Source organism: Pagrus major, chromosome 2, assembly GCF_040436345.1.
Source record: "Pagrus major chromosome 2, Pma_NU_1.0".
Taxonomy (NCBI): Eukaryota; Metazoa; Chordata; class Actinopteri; order Spariformes; family Sparidae; genus Pagrus; species Pagrus major.
The window spans coordinates 5286485-5308677 of record NC_133216.1 but is presented as its reverse complement, the minus strand read 5'-3'; the positions used below and the strand labels follow the sequence as shown (position 1 = coordinate 5308677).

The window sequence follows — 22193 nt, the reverse complement described above, 5'->3', positions numbered from 1 at the left end:
TTCATCTGGCAGAAAACAAGGAGGCTTTTTATTGTGAAGCAGCCGCAGAAAAACAACGTGTTTGTCACTGTGGTTGGCAGAGTTGTGAAAATACGACTATATACACCTGTACTATGGGATCTTATCTATAATGTTGAAGGTTGGTAGGGATATGTAATTAGGTGAAATCATGGCGAGTAATGAATTAAAAAATGTTACATTACATTAAAAAAACTGAGTGAGTGCTGACAGTGTGCAGGAAGTCGTCACTTTATTTCACACATGATATGAAACCAGCATCGTCATCTAACATCCTTCGGTCGACATGTAGAAATTAAATCTATGCATTCACTTCACATTTTATTTCTCACATGAGCTCGTTTCGTCTACATTGCAGCTTGTGTGCCAATAGACGGCCTCAGAGGGAGTTAAGCTACAGTTCAGCAATAAACCTCATAATTGAATTAGGTGAATAACTGTCTGTGATGTCAGTTCAATATCTGGGACAAGTTAATGTTGTGATCTGAGCAGCACGGAAGCGCCAACAGCCTGCATTACTGGAGAGAGTCCAGAGGAGCCTATATGATCTGCATCTTCTGATATCACCAGAGACCATCCACCTCTGAGGATAAACACTAAAATATTCATAGAAGGAATTTTTGGTTATGATAAATCACATCTGGTTACTCCCGCAAATCAAAGTGATCCTGATCGTGTAGGATTATAGAAAAATATCAGATCTGGTTAAAATATTCACAATTTAGTCTAATTTTTAATGTCGGTGTGTGTTTGTCGGTCTGTCAGTCTGTCAGCGGTCCAGAGTGAGTTCGTGCTGGGAAACCAGGAATAATAAAATCCAACCTCCAGTCAGGCTCCTTTGTCACCTCTGATCCACTGGAGCATGAGAGTGGCAGAGATGACCAGAGGCAGGAGGGGGCCAGAAGACAGATGTCTGCTTCCTGAGGTGAGAGTCGCCCCATACTGGTCCAGGAGCTGCAAGGCCACGCCATTGGTCCAGCCGAAACCCAGCTACAGGGCAAAACAAGGCAAAACAACAGAGCACAAGGGATGTTTTTATTTTTGTTTAGCATTTTAGAAGGCAGCAAAACATGGTGATAAAAAAAACACTGATAAAAATACATGACAAAGAAAGACGTGAAACAATTAATTTATGCTGATGACAACGAGACCCAACAAGGTAGAAAATTGCACAAAAAAGGAAGATAGATAATGACAAAGACGTGAGGAGCAGCGAGAGTATACTGTACGTGTGTGTGTGTGAGTATGCAAATGTGATAAAGCTAAGAAGCAGACGTGAGGCAGAAAGCAGTGACAGGGCCCAGCGTGAAATTAGAAAGACGTGTGTGACTATAAGCATATTAGTTTTACCATCAACACATGAAAGGAAATACCTGAACTTCATATTCTCCTCCACCGCCAGGTTTGCCATCTCCGTTCACATCATACTGTCAGGAGGAGGAAAAGCACACATTCTGAGCCAGCTGTGTTATCACTGAGCAACACCAGGTCGGAAACACTGAGACTTCAGAAGATTCACCTTTTCAAACATGGCTTCGTACTTCGTGTACGCCAACCAGTTGGTCTTGATCCAACGTTGGGCCAAGTCGAGTGCTAGCTGTTTAGCGTCCTCTGAAGGCAGTTTGGATAAACCTGGAGATGTGAGAAGATTTCAATCATTACACAAACCAACAAAACTCTTTTTTAACATTAGGCTGCTCATACATATGAATAATATAAGGTAGGTTACATGTTTTAATCGTGTTGGTTCTGTACTCCAGCAGATTAAGTAAACATGTGAAGTCCCCTTTCAGGTGGGACTTCTGGTTATACATAAAGCCCTTTTTCATACATATGTGCTGACATGGCTTGACTCAGTGCTCAGAGCCGGCCACCTCTATGTAGAGCCGGACGTTCTGGAGGAGTAAACACCCAGAGTCCAGAGGTGCACTGGATTCTGCTCTGATCCGGAGCCGTTTCCAATGGGAGGAGATTACTCTTTAACTTTTCGGATTACAAAGTGGATTTATCCTCACTGCCGATTATCAACGTGGCTGCAGCAGTGATCTGTGGAGGTGACCTCCATTGTTGGGTGTTTATGTTCTGTAATGTTGACTGCTGACTGGAGCTGGAGGGATAATGTGCTTTACTTCACGAACATAATGTTACAGAGAGGAGAGAGGAAAAAAGAAGAGGAAGAATCGGCGTCTCTGATAAGTGCGGAGAGGTGAGAGGTTGACCTTAAGTCATGCGAGGGGAAAATGCTTGCTGATGGTAAACACAGCACTTAACAACCACTGATGAAAATCTCTCTGATGTGACTCAGACGAGGTAATTTTTTTCTTTTATTCGTGTTATGTTTAGTCTTATTCGCTGCCTTCCTTCCTCACTCTCTGATTGTCTCCTATAAGTTATGGCGACCAAATGAAACATTGAGTAAACGTTCTCAGGGTTTGAGCATTGTTGGAAACATTTGGGATGTAGACACATAACTAAACAAAATATATAATGATGGTCTACTAGTTTTTAGACATTTTGATACAGAAATGTTACATAATATGTCTTTAACTGATGACACACGTGTCTTAAGTCGATGACATTTAAAAGCAGCATCCTCTTAGTACTGTTTACTACTACAATGTGGAGAGTTGTTGGTCGCCAGGCTGCGTATCATCCTGGATTTTCAGGCTGTTGTTACAATCTTGCTCGGTATCTACCACAAAACAGCGACAGGAAATCAAGATGGATCTGGAAGAGGGAGCTGCCATTCCTCCCTGAATGAAGACAAAGCCCATCTGACGTCACCGCAACCTGCTCGGAGGCGGTCCGGCACACTTTAACTTGGGTCATTTAAACTGGTAATGGAGACGCAAATCAACAAGGCATGGTTTGACTCTGCAAATGGAAAAAGTCCTAATGGTTCCCTAGTTTGAGGAAAATTCAGCAGGACAGTGATCTTAATCATACAGACTCAGCAACGAAGGAGTTTTTAGGGCAGGAAATCAGTCACTCTCTGATCATGTGTCACACTTTCCATAGACCTGACTAAAGGCAAAAATCCTTCAGAATAAGCAGGAAGTGAAGCTGGCTTCAGTGCAGCTCTGGCAGATCATCACCAGGGCAGATGCCAAGCGTCTGCTGATGTCTGTGGGTGGTTAGTTTGAAGTTGAATAATAATTACGATGACTTTATGTAACTATACCAATTACTTTCTGTCCCCTTTAACCTTTAAAGGTATCCTGGGAGTTTTTCAGTTCGCACTGCAGAGCAATGTTTTTGTGCCTGTGAATGATGTGATACATATTCGTGCCAGTAGAGAAGAAGACCGCTCGCAAGCAAATGTGGATGATGACAATAGCAGTTTAACACTCTTATCTTTGCAAATGTTAACTGAGGGAGGGAAATACATTCACCGTGTTTGTTAGACCTCGAGGATACACTGTGTTTTTTTTGGTGAGAACTTTTGATTGTTTTCAAGGAAACTCCACAGGGCACCTCTAAAAGTGTGGACGTAAACAGCCTCAAATTAAACCTGAAGGTCATTTTTAACCTGCTTTTGTTTAGTTTCAAATCCTTGTGGTGAGTGCTCCAGCAAACAAACAAAACGAAAGCACTGGCTGACTAACACTGTGCTTTTAAAGACATTGTTATGCAAAGACGACAGAGCACCACGCTGAACAATTGGGAATAATCAGTGAAGGGTTCAGGAAATTCCCATGATGGCAGATCAATGTATTGCCACCTACCGCTGATGAGCATGTGTTGCAGAGGAGGCCACGCGTTGGGATAATCCCACTGCTGCCCAGAGTCTGTCAGCGACGTAGGAACTCCATTAGGGAACCGGAGGGCACCGCTCCTCTGTACAGACATGACGAGCAAGAGCAACCACATGAGCATGCACGGATGAAACCAGTGTAGTGTGTGTCTGCCATCTGCTGGAGCACATGAGCACAGTTCATGAAGCACATGCAACATCCTCGTGGGCGGGGTTCAGAAGGTGAAATAAAATGAGCAGTTTCTCCTCTTTGAACAAATGTCAGGAAGCACTTCTGCAAATTATTAAAGTCCAGCTGAAATTACATTTATTCATCCTGCTTTGTAGTGTGGGGTTTTTTTTGTGAAATTTCTTTGGGGAAGAATCAGAAATGCTCCTTTTCAAGTGACACAGCCACTGACCAGCTTTCTGACCTGCAGACTGATGTTGGCAGTGAACGTTTCCACAGGAGATGTTTGTGTCGTGGTTCGTTCAACAAGCAAAATTCTGCCTTTTGGTTCCAGATGCTTTTCTCAAAGGCCAACACAGGACAAATGACTCACATACTGTCCATGTATGCTGTGTGGGTGTGTATATCAGGGAAGAATTGAAAAATAGTAGTTTTTTTTGGGTTAGGACTCTCAAACCCGCTGTCAAATATGTGCACAAGCTCTTTCACAGACCAGGGGAAACACTGTATGTATCCTGTGGCAGACCAAAAAATATCATTTCATTTCAGCTGGACTTTAAAGTCTAAACTGTCAGAGTGGAGCTGCGACAGAAGGAGACGAGTCATACTGGGCAGCTGTGCCGGCATCGGTGAAAAAAATCCTCTGCGCTCATTCAACCATGAATCCAGGTTAAAGGGTTCTTCCACACAAATGGCATCAATACAGTCACTTTATTACAATGTGTTGCAATATCACATATTAATCACATAATATATATATTCATTCTTTCACATGTATTTGTTAACTGAGACCGCAAAGAAGCCAGAACGTCCACCAACCTTCAGATACTGTACTGCTTTCTCTCCCATCTCAGGCCGAGAATAACACTGCGCCCAAACAGGTGCCAGGTTGGAGGGGTAAAACTCAAAATGTTTGGAGTGCGTCACCAGGTTGTAGTCGAACCAAGCTCCCCTCTCAGCATCCCACAGCACAGACTCTATCGCCTGCAGTCTGCGGGCTGCAGCCTGGTCATACAGTGCAGCTGAGTCACCATCACCTGTCAGGAAACGGCACATCACGGTTACGTAACACCAGTTAGGAGCTAAAAGCAGCATGTAGACCAAAGTTAGTGCCAAGGTCAAAGGCTGCTTGTGTACTCACCCAGAATCCTGTGAAATGAAGCGAGAGTCTTCTCGCTGAGGCAGAGCAGAGCGTTGAGGTCAGCAGGCAGGATCTGGCTGGTGCGGGTCTCTCTCAGGGTGCCGTTGTTGTGGCCGTCACCATCTATATACCAGCGGGATGTAAAGTCCCAGCCCGACTCTGCTCCCGCTTTCAGATCCATCCACAGCTGCTCTTTACGCTCTGAGGGCAAGAAAAAAAAAAAACATGGACTCACGAGCAGAGCCGCAACAAATCAGTATCTAAAATGTGGTTGTTAGTCATGTTTGTCTTGTTTGCTGGGTTAGGAAAAAGTAAAATATGCAGCCTCTGAATAACATGTTTGTTTTCTTGTTTTGAGACAAAACATAAAATGTCTCTTCCAAGGAGGAAGAAATAACTTAATGTCCTTGACTATTTGTGATTAATAAAAATATATATTCTAACATAAAAACGGAGAAATCTTCTGAAGTGAAATAAGAGGAAACATTCTGGTGGCAGAATGTTCAGCAGCTTTTCTTAAAAGTCAGATTGTTCAGCGGCGATGTGAAGGAATGAATGTGTTAACATTAAATATTCATTACAACATGGTGCTGAGGTATTTTCAGAGCAAATTTGTTTTGCACAGATGATCCTTGAATCCAGGGGAATGTATTCCACTTTCTACTTAGGAGCAATTATAAACTACATTATGTTCGTATTTTCTCTCTCATTGTGCAAAATGACGAGCAGGGAAATGTTCCACAGACTCTTACCATCAGTGAGTCCTTCAGCTAATTCCAGATCATCTGTGTAGGATTCAGGCCTAGAACGACATGATTAGTTTGCATGAAGGCCTCCTACAATACTCACGTAACTTAAAAGGGACAATTCACCCTAAAATCAAAAACGCATATTTGTCCTCTTAACTGTAGAGCTATTTATCTATCTGGATTGTTTTGGTGCGAGTTGCCAAGTTTTGGAGAGATCGGCAGTAGAGACGTCTGCCTTCGCTCAATATTGGAACTAGATGGCTGTTTCCTGTAGGAACTATTTTCTTTCTACTAAACTCACCACATCACTGTGCAGAAGGAAACGTGCATCTACTCATGGACAAGAGGCTTATTATTATTAGAACTACAGGTAAGAGGAAAAATATGTATTTTTGATTTTGGGGAGAGTTGTTTCATAATAATTTATTTTTATTTTTCACTAGATTATTTCAGACATACCTGGGCAAGCCAGCCTGCACATGATACCGGTTCAGTACATGTAATGCTCCGTTTAGTTTCACAGCCACAGAACGGTTCTGCATCCAAAATCGGTACTCCTGCTCCAGACCCGGTAAAGCTGATCTACAACGTGCAAAATTTGTACAGACAGCAGGGAGAAGTTGAGTGAGGTTTCGTAGTCCACCGAACATTTCTGGAGCTTCCCAGCAAAACAGTGTTGTAGTATTCTCTGACATTGAATCATTATATTTATAATTTTTTTTGAGTTGTTTTTTTTGTCAGTTGTTTAGGAGAATGCTGTAATGTTGTTTTGTTGTAAAAGCTTCAGAAATGTTTTGTTAATTATGAAACTTCACCCGACTTTCAATTGTCCTGGGTGTGAGTGGATAATGACTGAATTTCAGTTTTCTTTAACATTAAATACAAACGTCAGGGTGTCGCTTTCTAATTAAGCATGTGAGGAAACACCAGAGGCTCAGAGAGACACCAGAACTGAGGTTTTGATGTGTAATGTGCCTTTTTTCTGCTCTGGAGGAGACACGCAGCAGCTGAAGAATGATAATGTGTCTGGCAGGACATCAGCTCAGGCCTAAATATCACCTGAGGAAATCTTTATCCTTGGTTGCTTGATAGTAGCTCTCCACCATTAGAGTGAGGAATGGAGGCTGACTGCGCCTTTCATAGTAAATCCGCCCACCATTTGGAACGAAGCCATATCTGCAGGAGCGATAGGAAAAAATATTTTATTCCACAAATCATGAAACCCCCCAAGAGCTCCACATCCAGAGTGTACAAGTTAGGTTTCTAAATGACTTATTCAAAATGAGCCGGCTGAACGACCTGCAGCAAGCTGGACTTTTCCTTTTTTTAACTGCTGCGAGAGATGAAAAGGTGCTCTGAGGCTCACCTGTTGACAAGGTAGAGGAAGTTTTGAATCATCCCATAGGCCGTGTCTGTCATCTCTGACAGCAGGAGCCCGTTGATGACCCAGTAGGAGTCCCTGTTGGGCACAGAGCGGCTCGCATCACTGTCTGCACACAGCGCCTAGGTGGGCTCTCAGCAGAGACCCCTGGCTGGGTCTCGCTGTGATCTCTTCTTGTTTAAACCTCGCTCAGCTCTGACACTCAGACAGCTGATAGACGGGCTTCATCACTCACTCACTCACTCACTCACTCACCAATAGTAGAGTTCCCTGAAGCGCCCTCCTGGCACAACAACAGGATGTGGGGTGTATATCTGCGAGTAGAGCTCTGGGTGATCTTTAACACTGGCACGGATCTGCAGGAGAAAATCAGGTTTTATTTCAAATCTTTGGACCCAGTATACATGTAACTAAAGATTATTTTTATTGTAGATAAATCTGAGTTGTCTTTCAATTAATCGTCTGGTCTACAAAATATCAGAAAATTGTGAATGATGACCTAATAATTTCCTAAAGCCCGCAAGGTTCATATATTAACATTACTTCTTTTTTGTCTAACCAACAGAACAAAACCCATAGACGATCGATTTACTGTCAGTGGAGATGAAGATAACTGTCAAGAAATTCACTAAGAAGCTAAAAACTGAAATTGATGGACAATGGACTCTGACATGCCGCAAAAACTGCTCAGAAATGCCCGAGGAACATGAAAAAGAGCTCAAGGCGTCGACCTGGCCACCAAATTCCCTTCTGTGCCAGACCAAGTCCGATCCATGGAGGCCCCACTGTGGAGGCATGAACACCGGACCTCTGGGGGTGTCCCTTGGGTTTCTTTCTCTTCCAGGGCGTTGGTGGTGGATCCTTTGAGTCCTGTGGGTTGCGAGGTGGAGCCTCCATTGATTGGACTTCCCATGGAAGCTTAATTGGATTGTGATCTGGGGAATTTGGAGGCTAGGTCGACACTTTCTGCTCTTTGTCACGTTCCTCGGGCCATTCCTAAGAAGTTTTCATGGTCCTGCGTGGGGGGGCTACTGCTATCAGGGAGTGCCATTGTCATGATGGGGTGAACTCGGTCTCAAACGGTGTTTGGGTGGGTGGGTGTGATCAAGACCCAAAGTTTCCACAACATCGCATTATAACCAGATGATCAATGTTGATCACTTCACCTATTAGTCCTTTAAATGTTGTGGCTGATTGATCGTTTGAGATTTACTCGTTATCGTCACCTTTCTGCCGAGAGACTTCCACAGTTGATGTATCTTCTCAGCCCAGTTACGTAGCTCTTGGTCTGCTATTCGTCCGAGGAACTTCGGCCTGGAAAGAAAAATCCACTCTGGTCAACCAAGCACAATAAAAAGATTAGAGTAATGATTAGAGTACAAGCCCTCTGATTGGATCTCACTTGTCATGCCAGTCTGGTGGTGTCCACGACTCAAACTCTGTCCCTGGTTTCTCAAAGTACGTAGTGAGGAACTCCTGCAGTTCACCAGGCGGGACAGTCATGTTCGGATGTCCCTGTGAAAGGTTATGAAAAGCCGACAAAACAACATCTGCAGGAAAAAACAGAGGGAGCAAAAAAAAAAAAAGTGGGGCCACCCACTGGACTCATGAATAAAACAAAATATTTAACAACTTTCTACTTACCAGGAGTTTCCCTCAGCTTCATGTCAACAAAGTACTTGTCATCATCGAATAGTTTAGCTTCCTGGACCTGATGTAAGATGGGCCCAGTGCAGTAGATTTCACTGAAATTAATTTATAGTTGTAAATTATTAAACAGATATCATAAAAGGCCATGCTTGTATTAAAACACCAAGTTACAGAGTCCCACAAGGAAGCAATAAAACCATAACAATCAGTAGAAATAAGCAGGTGAGGGCAAAGGTCTGCTGACAGCTTCATACACAGTATTAAGGAGAAAATAAAACACATTATTGGAAATGTATGTTTGCCAGCTGCAGTTGATGGATTCAGCATTTTTTTTAAAAATAAACAGCCCTTCCAGGGTGTTCAGCAGCAGCAGAAAGCAGATTTTATCCTACTAACATTTTGTTAAAACAGGAGTGAAAACAGCTCAAAGCTGCTTAAACAGAAAACAAAATGTAGGAAATTATATAAAACAGGACAGAAAATCAGTCATTTAGAGTCATTTAGCAAAAAGGAGGCATTAGTTTTAAACTACACATCAATTACTTTTGGTAGTAAATTGAAATTAAAAAGGTTTAGTTTAGTTTTGTCAGAGGTGCCTGGAGACATGTTTTGATTAACTGGTTGGTTTTACAGCCAAAAATTAAGAACTTTCACTTTCTCTTCTACACAAAAAAAAAAAAGTTTGAGGAAAAACCCTTTGAGGCACGTTTCTCACCTGTCACATGGTGGAGGAAAAACACTCTTTACACAGGCCAGAAGAGCTGCTGATGAAAAGCAGAACACCGTGAAGTTATGCATCTTGAGCTATGAACTGAAGTGACACCAGAGTATGAGTAAGGCTGTGGTCTGAGAACTGCCTCCAGGTCAGAGTTTATATTGAGACATGACGTGAACACAACACAGCAACATACTGACACCTAGCTTCCACTGAGATGAGCAACAGGACACTGCAGTGTGGTGAAGGAAAAGAAAAGCTTCAGACACAAAAATAAATTTCAGTGAGCTTTATTTCAACAAAACTTTCAAATTGTATCCAATAATATTGATGACATCCTTTTAAACTCAAGTCCAGCGTAAAATTAGCTTCACTGAAAAATCTGCCAATTAAATAACGACCAATTTGTTCATCAAATAAAATTAAAAAATGAACTCAGGCTTTAAATTCTTCACTTAAATTTGGAGACTTTTTAAATAATGTGTACTCCACATGAACATTTCCATTTGAAAGAAAAAATCCAAATTTAAGGGCAACTTTTTCAAACCTTTTTTTTTTGTACCCGTTACCATCACTTTGGATCTTTAGATCATGTCATCCTGTTTCTTTAACGCCCGAAGGCTCCTCCCCGTGTTTTTTTTAAACTGATGCATCTGTCTTGAAAGAAATCCATAACGGACTCCTCTCACATCCTCCTCAACAGACGCGTGATAGGACGGCCAAATTGTACACAAAAGCTGTGTTATCATAAATGTGTCAGCGCTGTCAAGGGAGGATGAACATGTGCATCAGGGCAGCAAGAGCACTAATTTAACCACCCCACAAATTTAAAAAGACCTTAAAGAATGAGACAATTTTGTTCAACAAACTGTCCAATTAGTGACCCGATCTGGGGCAAGATGCTCTTGTCTCAGTCTTTAAGGTTCTCAAAATGGCAGCCACTGGCAGTAAAGCAGCATCCCATCAAACGTAGCGACGCACTGAATCTTGTAGGACCGTTGATTTATCCTTGAAAACATTCGCTGTGGCGATTACTGCCAGTGGGCTGACAAGAAGCAGACAGCTGCCAAGTGTCTGCACGGTTAGATCCCTGTTCAATCAGCTAATGCTTGATTTATTTTTGCATGTTTTTAACAAATACAACCCTCCCACCCCCCCAAACAATGAGCCAAATTAGATGTGCAAGTATTTAGGGGACAACAATAGAGCTGAGTGAACAGGGATCTCAGTCCTAACCAATGAGAAATAAAATGGTTCTCTCAAACTGATCAATATCGTCACACGGTTTTTCTTTTAAAAAGAGCTTAAATTAAATGTGCAATAACAATTCTCATTGATTAGAACAGTCAGAGAGCATCTCACCATAACAAAGGGAACCTCATTTGCAAAAAGGTTTGAGCTGAACAAACAAGTGTTCAGAAACCTTAATGCACGACGGGGTTATATCAAATTGCATAAAAAATGCAAAAAAGTAACCCAAACCCAAAATAACAAAAGCAATAACAGGCAGAGAAAGAAGCCAAAACCTCAGCAGTCTGAGGTGCCCCGTCTCTTTTTTTTTTTTAAACAAGCAGTCTGACTAATAGTCATTTTGTAATCCTTCATGCCCATTCCCCCTCCAAGCCAAATTTTTTTTAAATGAATATTCTGCACCACCATACACTTCTTTTTCATTTGGGCATCATGAGTGTACAAAAAGCAGTGCAGTCAGTGTTATTGCATGAACCCATCTCTGTGTGTTAAGTGCAGCCAAACCTGCTCAGGTTGTTTCAAGTGAGGCATCTTTTATTAGCGGCTCTTAGTAATGCCGGCTAACTTGCAATGCACAGAGAATGAATTCCTGCTACATTTTAGGTCAGATGGTTAGTTTTGATGCATTCGGCCAACATTCTTCAAAAAAGGGGGAAAATAAATCCACAGCTTCCTCAACATTTGTGAACTAATGTAGCTGTGCTTAAAGAGCACGTAGATCAACGTAACAGCTAACCTCCCCCGGAAAAACAAATCCTCTGCCAATTCAGCTGCACTGCAGCGAGTAGTACTACTACATGATAGAATATTATTTTCTCTTCCGACAACAACACTCACTGTAACTGGAGATCTTTGAGTGTGTCTCAAGAGTCAATTTCACAAGTTAAGGCTGGTGACAACAAAGAATTCATGACTCCAATGCACAAGCTTAACAAAGCCATCTGTCTAGACTGAACACTTGTTAACACTGGTAGCACGAGAACACGGGCAACAATTTAAACAATATCGTTTAAGTGCAGCTTTGAAGAATTGCACTCGCCATCAAAATTTGGAGGGGCTAAAAGATTATCAGTGATGAACTCTGCCTCCAAAAACATTTCATGCACAAAGTCATTCAAATGTTTCAGATTCTAATAAATTCTGCAATTTCTAAAATTATAAATAAATTCACAGGCCAATATTGCAGATCAAACAAACTGGCAATTAAGGAAACAATCTCCAGTGCTAACAAGAGAAGGGGGAAAAAGCTTTTCAGTTTGTCAGCCAGCCTTTTGAACTTGTTTAAAACAATCTTAAAATGAAGGTATATACACAAGGTGTCGGGTGCAGCCCACATGTTGGCTGCACGTCTCGCAGAATTAAGTATGGCCATCCATAGGAAAGTGAAACACAGGACATAAAAAGGAAAAAAAAAAAAAAGCGTTCCCTACAATTAAACTCCACCGAAACAGGAATCCTCATGACTCATGGTGTTGACAGGCTGCTTATTCATTTGTAGTGTTTTGATGCTGAAGACAGAGGAAAGGGTCTGGGTCTTTTAGAAGCACACGCTTCTTCACAAGTAACTGGACAGTCTGGCTGTCTCTTGGAAGAAATCCAGCATCTCTGTCCATGGATGTCCAAGTTTGTCCTCATTTGTCAGCCAGACAGAAGTGCAGCTAAGCCAGCAACAGGATCATTCAGACCAGCCTCCCCTCTTAATGATCTCCATTCCTTGCAAACGGATGACCAAACCAAAAACAGTTATGAATTCACCTATGTGGTCGGACATTAAATTAGTGAGACAAATTTTCAATTAGGTGAACGTGAGTGTGTGTGGTATGAAGTGAGCAAGATGGCGGATAATGACGGGTTATTACTTTAGAACGAGTTGAACTGCTTGTTAAGGCACTTGATACAAATTGGTTAAAACTTTCAAAATAAAACGTGTAGAATGGAGGGTGTCATGTAGCGGTCTGTCGGTGCTGGCTTCGTGTCACCGGTGGATATGAATCGTCACGATGTGCATTGATATATTCTCAACTTGGTCCCATGCTTTCCTCCAGGTGCTTATGTCTTCAGGGTGTGGTGGTGCAGCACAGCGCCCCAATGAAAGGGCAAATGAGTTCTTCCAAAACGCGTCCATCAAAATACACATTCCTTACGGTGGCATCCAAAAAAGGAAGACAAACTGTACATTAAAAAAAAGAAAAGAAAAAGAAAAGGAACTCCAAGACGGGGGGGATGAAAAAAGGTACAAAGGGGAAGGGAGGATGGACTGATCTGTAGAGAGAGGAGGGAAACTAAATTAGACCAGATTGCATTCAAGTAAATATGTAACTAAAGTGGCTGAAAATATTTACACTAAAAAAAAAAGGGAAGCATCCTTGAATTCTCCTGAAAGAGTAAGTACTTGGATCTGTATGTGTACTTACTGGCTCATGGCTTGACTTCTTCACCACTCTCGCTGTGGTACTCTGCCACATATAAGCTCTTGTCAATGATGCCAGGGATGGGCTTGATCTCTGTTCCAAGCTGCTCCTCGATCCCTTTCAGGTTGAAGCGATCATCGTAAGTGATGAGGTTGATGGCGAGACCCAAGTGTCCAAACCGGCCTGGATTATAAGAACATGGTTTAAAATTATTGCTTTGTCATTATTTTTTTTTGGGCCTAAAATAAATCCTTGCAAAAGAAGCTGCACAGCTGAAAAGCAACAATCAATACAGGCTCTTACCAGATCTACCAATGCGATGAAGGTATGTTTCTCCCAGCTTGGGGAAGTCGAAATTGATCACAACATTCACAGCTTGAATGTCAATTCCTCTCGTAAAGAGGTCTAAAGGAAACAAAGCAGGAATTCAAAAGAAAGACCAACACCAAGATATTATACATCTGAACCCAAATGTTAAGTATCTGAAAAATAACAAATAGTTTATTACATCCCAGTCCCTCCGGACTGAATCTCAACAATGTAAACAACAGCTGTTTGCCTCCACCATAAAAGCAGTAAACGTGGACACACCTGCAGAGCAAGTCTAACCAACAAGCTGTGTGCATACGTGTCACAATGAGTCTCATTGTCTTTAAACTCTCACCAACTTGTCATTGTAGCAAACGTTCCGTTTACCAAATCCAATGTCAACAGTAAACTCTAAACAAACCTGCTTTGTGTTATCCTACGGGCAACATGAGCTCACTGTGGTCCGGCTCCGTCACCCCATTTGGTTTTAATCAGCGTGCTCGGGCTGACTAGATAAACTTATCATAGTGCTATATTGTTCCATGAGCCAGTATGCAATTCCAGTTTATGGCTATGTGGCAACCAGATATTGAATAAATCTCACTACGTGGCCTGAAGCCTGAAAAAGCATGCCATCCTATGTGCATGTCCTCCTACAGCCCCTCTGACAGCCTTTAGTCTTTTAGCTCCGTGCAGTTTTGTTTATGTAGGCACATATGTCAAAAGTAAGGAGCAGCCTATTGCTCTGTATTTGTCGATGTATTGCATAGAGTAGAGACAATGACTGGCCACTTGAGGGACTTTGGCTTCTCACACAGGATGAGCTGTACACACTGCTGTGTTGGACACCATGAGCTCAGCTCAAAGCGGAGATGTCAACACACAACTTTTAAACAAGAACTACAATTAATGCAAAAAAAGGAGCCTTTAAACACATTTTAAACTACAGAAATATGACATCTCAGGCAACTCAGACACTTAGCGTCCAAGGATCTAGGTCAACTGTAATTTGATTGGACATGCCCTGAAAAGTCAGAGGCAAACAGGGTTGATATTTCATCTATAAGCTCTGTGGTGAAGTTTTCAAATCGCAGCAGTGGGCATTGAAAACCTCCACATGGAAAATATGACACAGACTGGGGCAGAGAACGTCTGGTGTTGATGTGTCATCAGCCTCGCAATAGCTTCAGGTTGCAACAAAACAGCTTTTAGAGTATTTCACAATTCTACAATGCAGCAGATGTGCACACTTGTCTCCACCACTTACCAGTGCAGACAAGATTCCTGCAGAGGCCGTTTCTGAAGTCGTGGAACACACGGTTACGATGCTCCTGGAGGGCAGAAAAGCGACCGATGCATTAAGGTGCCACATTCACTCACAGGCAGACATCTACTTCACAGAAAGATTATATACAGCAACATGTCAGTTCACCCTGATACACTAAGACATTTACATTTCTTGGGGTGTGGAAAAACAATGTGTATAAGGTTCTCTTCTTGTTCATACTTGATACTACATTAAGTAGAAGCTAAGCCACAAAATTAGGCTGTAATGTAAACACATTTCATGTATTTAAGGTAACCTGTAACACTCGTTGACAAATAACAAGGCACCTCTGTGACCGGACCACATGTACAGTTTCTCGTTGAGGGAAAAAAAAAAAAAAAAAATTTGGCAGTGGTCGCAACACTCCAGAAATAGAGCACTGGTGTGAACTATAGCAGCAGATCAAGTACGGACACATTCCAGTCTACACAATGCACCACTTTAATGCACAACGAAGTCATAGTAGCTGCTTTTCTGGCATACATCTATAGCAACCAGTGTATTTTGGTCTTAAATTTTGTATTTCTGGAGGCAGTACTTTGAGCTGACCTGTCTCATCTTGGCATGAATGTAGAAACATGAATAACCAAGCTGGGAGATCTTCTTGGCAAGGAGCTCCACTCTCTGAGAGGAGTTGCAGAAGATTATAGACTGGTTTATCTGGAGCTGGAAAACAGAACAGACAGCAGTGAATACTGGTGAAACCAATGTTTCAATTGTGAGTTGCCAGACATTTGTGTTGGAGCATCTGATGTAGTCGAATTGGCCCTTTACACGGCTGTTTTCATGACACAACAGAAGTTATTTAAAAACAGTATCATTAAGGGCAGAGAGGCTACACTTACCCTGGAGAACAAGGTGTTAAGGCAATGGACCTTTTGCCTTTCAGTTACATAAGCGTAATACTGAGTCACACCCTTCAGCGTTAGCTCCTCCATCAGGTTGATCTCATAGGGTTTCTGCAAGTGCGCACTCTACAAAGCAGGTGGAGACGTGAGCGGTTATAAATCAGGTTGTGTTTTTTTTAGCTGATAAATGATTAAACAAGTACTTAAAACAGATGAGAAAAATGCACCATAAACTTCTGCACGCTGAGAGGGAAGGTAGCAGAATAAAGCAGAATCTGCCTCTGTTTGGCCAGAAAGCCCAGTATCTCCTCCATCATCACCACAAAGTCCTGAGACAGGAGTTTGTCAGCCTGTTGAGCAGAGGGAGAGACACATTAAGAGCCGTCTCAATCAAATTCAATTATTAAAACCAAGCAATGTGGGTCCAACAGAATGAAAATAAACTATTTAACTTACTTCATCCAGAACGATCATCTGCACTTGATTGACTTTGGCCACTCCTTTTTTAATGAGGTCTAAAATCCTCCCAGGAGTGGCAATGACCACATGTACTGTAAAACAAAACAAACCCTCAATTGAAAGGGTACACAGGATTTGCAGTAAAGGATGGCAGTGTTATTACTTGGATCATGGCTATCATAATTGGCAACAGCCACCCATGACTGCAGTATAGAGAGCTGTATCCAGTACTTCAGGAGAAATTATTTGGCAGTATCACTCAGCCACAGAGCATGCGTTTCAATTGGCTGCCATGTTTCAATCATCAACACCACTTGCCTGCCAATAATTTAGCAGTACAACCACCAGAGGTATTAAAAACAAACTGACATCGGGACACATTTCCTGATACTCCATAGAAACAACGGTGTGGTTAGTAATTACAACCTGAACAACAAATACCTCACAATGTGCTCATGTGATGATGCCACTAAGTTATAAATAGATTGCCTTTTGAAAGAGTAGAGTGCCAATATCCCACCAAAGAGGACAGTATGTGACTCAGATAATGAGAGGGCTCGGAGAACTTTCTGGACTGCAGACAAAACAAATGAGCCAACAGCCGCCATCATTAGTCCCCTTCTGTCTCTCACCTCGCAGCCACTTAAGATCCTTTTTTAGTATAACTGTATTTTGATTTGGGGACATTTTTATGTCAACATTAAGGAAGAACCATTTACCTGTTTCATCAAGTCTCATGATGTCATCACGTAGGTTGGTTCCACCTGTGGTTGCCATGACCTTCACTCCACCCATGTGTTTGCTGACCTGGATACATATTTGGCTTACTTGGAGAGCCAGTTCTCTGGTGGGCACTATGACCAAAGCTGGACAAACAGAAACATTTTGTAAACTTGAGCCAGCTTTGTCTCTTGAAATATAAACAAAGCTTTCAGAAACACCAGAGGATGATTCACACAGAATGTTACAGACCTCGATTAGTCGTGCTTTTATTTATGTCTAACATACAGAGCCAACAGAAAGTCCTTTCACATTTCATCATGTTCAATTACTCTTTTTTACACAAATGGCTGTGAATGATTAGCAGTGGTATGTGTACTGATTTTATTCCCATTCTGTCTTTACTTTTTTTCCATTTTAAAAACAGTCCACAGTTTTCATTCCCATCCTCCTGATGAATGACACTGCTGGAGATAAAGTGAGAGTCTGGTGTCAACTGTTGCAGGAAAACCTTCTTACCTTGTATGCAGTCCTTCTTCAGGTCAATGCGTTCAAGTAAGGGAATGAGGTAGGCTCCACTCTTTCCCGTGCCGTTCTTGGCTCTTGCCAAGATATCCCTTCCTGACAGTGCAATGGGAATGCTTTCCTCCTGAGAAAAGCAGTAACAGATTAATACAACAATACTACATTGTATGGCTGGGTACAGTCAGTTAACTATGGGCCAGCTCTCACAATATTTTTGAAAATACAATTCAACTGTTTGGTCACTTAAAGTCACATGTAGAGAGACTGGACGGAAAGCAAAATATCTTTTTTTTAAAGACCTGCTTCACTGGCTCATGAACACCCTTTTCAGACACTTTAATCTGATGATGGCACCAGAGGTAAAGTCGGGTGTCACAACAGCGCTTATAATTCCTCCTCTGGGGACCACAAATGTATGTAATTAATTTCATGGCACTCAATCCAATAGTTGTTGATATATTACAATATATAGTCTAGCAGCCATGACTGTCTGTACACAATTTGGTGCAGTTTCATTAAAGAGATAATTCATGGAAAAAATGAAAACTTTGACCAACAGGAAGAAAAGTCAGGGGATCACCAAAGTTATTATAATTCATCCTCTGAATGTCTGTGCAAAATTTAAGGTCAATCAACAAACAGTTGTCAAGATATTTAAGCACTTCGGACGGACTAGCCAACAAACTTTGCCCTGCCAGGCTAAAAATAGTCCAGTGTAACGGCTCATTTTCTTACTGCATCACCCGAGTGAGTCAAAACCGCAAACCATATTTTAGACAGAAACCCCACGTTAGGATTAACCTTGAACTAGATGCTGAAACTACAATTCCACCATATGACCTCTGTATTTTATGTTTTAATGAGACTTTACAGTCATTTAATAATAGAAGGTCAGAGTGTGGCCAGTTTACTGACAGTCCAAAAGGGATTAGACTGCAATTATGTTGATTGTTTAATAAAGGTAGTACTTTATATCATTTCATTATAAAATACAACCAACTCTAGAATTATCAAAACGTGCACTTCCTTAAGAGAAGGGCTCAAATCTGATTAGTGTCTGGATGTACCTGAATTGGAGATGGCTTTTCCCAGCCCATCTCGAAGATTCCCATGAGCAGCTCCCTCTTTAGGCAATAATCTTCAAACTCGTTGCCTTTAGTTGCAGTCACATCCTGTAATGACCATAAAATATATAAATTAGCATTCGGTTCACAAGATGTAAAGAAATCATCCATTAAAACAAATTAAATTATAGACTAAAGTGGTCAGTTTCCCACAAACTAAATGACAACTGTCATCAACTACAATCTCAAATTAGAAATAAAGTATTTCTGAAATCAAATTCTGATCCATCTTATAGCTGTAGCAGAAGCAATGATAACTCCACATAGGACCACTGCATCAGTTACAATGAAGATGAAGTTTGTATTACCACCTTTAAAATGGTACAGTGGCTTTCTTATGACTATGTATATACTTTATAAAAGGACTACATCACAAGTTAAGCATCCAAGATCATAGTACAGAATGCTTTCTAAGGCATAACAGTAAATATACAGTTACCACTTCACAGTTAACTATGCATACATATTGCAAGGTATTTGTTTTAGATAAAAAAAACAAACAAAGGCATGCATTTTATCATTCAGCATCTTCATTATGGTAACAGAATACATGAGAAATTCCTACTCTTCATATAAAACAGTCCATAATTAAGCTTAGCTGGATTTGCTAGTATTGGGTGAAGGTCAGCAGTATGACAGTCGTCACTGGGGCAACACTGGCTTCACATTGTGAAGAAAATCTTCTTGAACAGTTTTAAAATAAAATCAGTAACAGTGGCATCAAATTTACAAGCAACACAGCTATCCACAGCTTCTCCCTCCAAAGTTTGAGGTTTTTCTGCACAGTAAAAGGAGAACTGTTGTACTAACCGAAGTTTTCATCCTCATGTCTTTTGGGGGCAATTTTAAATTCTTCTTCCAGTCATCTCCAGGCCTGTGGAGGGTAACGTTCTTGTAAGTAACGAGCATGACAAAGCAATAATTTTTATTTTTTTTTTAGAAAAACAATAAATAAATAAAATAACTTACTTGATGACAGCGTTAGTTGTTGGGGCCGGCTGGGAGTTACCATTGTTGATTGCACCTTTTATCTGGTTAAGCTGCTGTTGTTGAGGGCCTCCACCTCCACCTCCACCGCCTGGTGTTCCTGCAGGCTTCACTGAGCCCCTGAGCTGTCCATTCTGGTTTGACAAGCCCAAAATCACTGGGTTCTCTGTCCTGACGGTACTCATCTTTACTTAGCTTGACTTTTTCTGTTCCAATAAGCAATGAAACCTCCTATAGTCTCTTGTGAATCCACTCTGCTGGGACCACTTCAAACTTAAAAGATTGTCGTTCCCTCTTGAGACTTATTTAATAATAATAATAATTATCCAAATATAAATTGTTCAAATCTTCTCTCAGCAGGTTCCTCAGCAGTAGTGTTGATTCTGGGACATCAAACAAATTCCTCGTATCAATTTAAACTCATGAGCATCGATTTCTTGCGTAAATTAGGGCTGATCAGAGATGTTTTGTACCATTGCTATCTGTAAAACTATACACCAGGAGGGCTTAGCTAGCTTTCAAGTGCTGGCCGACTGGTTAGCTAGCCATCTAGTGTAGCACAACTGAGCCGCCGCGTCCTTCCACAGTCTTCTCCAACCCTGAAACATAACGAGACGCAGTGTTAGGAACAGCATCCCTGAAGGAAAATAACATATTACGATTACCTGCTTCTGTGTGGCAGAGGGCAACATTTTGTACTGGGCTGGTAGTGAGACCGACTGAGTCAATATTTAACGAGCTGTCAAGTAGACAGCTGGCCTGGCGTCAGAAGTTAGCCGACACAGCGGTGGTGGTAATGTTATTCCGTGTTAACCCTTGCTAACAATGTAGAAACAGCTTTGATGCACGGACAGTCAAGCTCATCAGTGGTTTGAACCCTACACTTACCTCCGACTGTGATGTCAGAGGAGTCTAGTGGATAAATATTTAAACACCTGACCGCCCAGGGGCATTTTCTCTCCGTTAAATCAAACCAACTACAAGTGAACTCACCGCTAGCTCTGCTGCTAGCCGCCGACATCTGGCTAACTAGCACACGAAGCTAATATTGTGGCGTTTCGCTAACCAACGCTGCGATACTTGATTCAAAAAACAGTCGAATCCAGTCGTCGTGTTACAACGACAGTGAAAATAATGACTGACACCTTTTCCAAGCTAACACACAAAGCTAGACACCCACAATCAGCGACTATTAGCCTGCGCTAGCTCGGTCGTAGCAGCTGCCGTGCTAGCTCAGCTAGGCAGCTAAGACAAACCGGCTAACGATGGCGAAATAACAGTCAACGTTGATTGTAAAAAATCACCACTTAACAAATTCATATCTTGCTAAGCGCTGCCTAAAGCATACATCGTCTAGACGTACACGCATTTACCTTGAATACCTGAAATAACCGGTTCTGTATGCGGTGTTTGTGAAGGTGTAGCTGACTACGAGAGAGTCTTGTCAACCGACCGTCCAAGATGGCTTCCACTCGTATTTGAACCCGCCCCCATCCGACTGATCAGCTGATTTCATTTCAAATCAAGGGTTTACCTGCAGGGTGTCCCAACTAAAGCATACTTTCACACTGTTTTAAGGTTATATACTTAAACCGATCCACTGCTTCCATCAAGCCTGAGTGTTTGTTGGTGTTTCTCTGACATGCATCTACTTTCTAAACATGAGTCTGCAGCCCTGCTCAGGATCAATGCTGCATAATGTGCTCTGCAAACATCTAATACAATAATATAAATGTCACTGGGTGTCATCACTGCCAATACTCACTGTGTGTGTGTGTGTTGAGGGGCAGCTGTCACCTGCCCTGGGTCAAAGCACAGTATTTCCACATTCACACAACCAAATCTGTGCATGTTCCTCAAATTTTCTCTTTCTTCTTAAACTAGAGTTTATAAATGTGAAGAGATGAAGGTGATGGAAACGTCTGTCAGGCCCACAGGAAGCTGCCCACATCTGCAGCCCCCACATCTGCAGCCCCACCCCGACCCCGAGGTGATCGAGCCGTGCTGTATTTGTGTTGCTGCAAGACATGGTGTTTCTGTCCCTGTCGCCTATTTTCTATTAGTAGTTTCTATTATTATTTATTTTAATAAATATTTAGACATTTAGATTTAACAGCTGAGAAGCTCTGCGTTGAGGGTTTTGCTCAAGAAGCTTTCTCCACCTGAGATTATTCTCCCCGAGCCCCTTTCTCTCTCCACTGCCCCACAAGTATCTACAATATATCAATAAACTTCATGTTTACCTTGTTATTGTGATAAATATCGCAATCAGAACACAGAACTGACACCAGTGACGTAACTGGATCTCACGCCAGTATGTGCTCATTGTCAGAGGATGGCTTGATGTCATATTCAGATAATATTTGTAAGGGTGTGTGGTTGGTATAAATACAATAAATAAAATAAATAAAATAAATCTGACCACCTCAGTGTGATGGTCTCCTGCTGGTCAAAATCCAGAATATACTGCAGGGTATTTAAGAATTGCATTACTCCTCTTGCATCCTCACTATAGAAAGCCTGATATAAAACATTTGCCTGTTTTGACTTTGTGTGTCAACCAAAACGCACACCCAGCAAAGAAATCACCACAGCAAATATAGAAGAAGCAGCACAAACAGGAAGTACACGCACTTTTCACTACGGCGTTCCAGG

General features: G+C 41.7%; 2 protein-coding genes across 2 annotated transcripts; both read right to left on the bottom strand.

Moving 5' to 3' along the window:
• Window positions 1–225: 225 nt before the first annotated feature.
• On the bottom strand, window positions 226–9729 carry treh (trehalase (brush-border membrane glycoprotein)). The gene is made up of 15 exons (XM_073487935.1): window positions 9578–9729; window positions 8857–8957; window positions 8615–8762; window positions 8439–8526; window positions 7468–7568; window positions 7198–7290; window positions 6891–7007; window positions 6291–6413; window positions 5835–5884; window positions 5083–5283; window positions 4761–4978; window positions 3744–3855; window positions 1538–1650; window positions 1392–1445; window positions 226–1008 (listed from the first exon to the last, which is right to left on the bottom strand). The coding sequence occupies exons 1-15, from the start codon at window positions 9658–9660 to the stop codon at window positions 847–849; spliced, it is 1764 nt and encodes a 587-aa protein (XP_073344036.1). The 5' UTR covers window positions 9661–9729; the 3' UTR covers window positions 226–846.
• A 122-nt stretch (window positions 9730–9851) lies between these two features.
• On the bottom strand, window positions 9852–20999 carry ddx6 (DEAD (Asp-Glu-Ala-Asp) box helicase 6). Its single transcript, XM_073482147.1, has 14 exons — window positions 20912–20999; window positions 19521–20137; window positions 19362–19425; window positions 18495–18599; window positions 17422–17551; window positions 16902–17048; window positions 16180–16274; window positions 15951–16073; window positions 15721–15849; window positions 15425–15541; window positions 14816–14879; window positions 13543–13644; window positions 13243–13422; window positions 9852–13090 (listed from the first exon to the last, which is right to left on the bottom strand). The coding sequence occupies exons 2-13, from the start codon at window positions 19721–19723 to the stop codon at window positions 13247–13249; spliced, it is 1455 nt and encodes a 484-aa protein (XP_073338248.1). The 5' UTR covers window positions 19724–20137; window positions 20912–20999; the 3' UTR covers window positions 9852–13090; window positions 13243–13246.
• Window positions 21000–22193: the final 1194 nt, after the last annotated feature.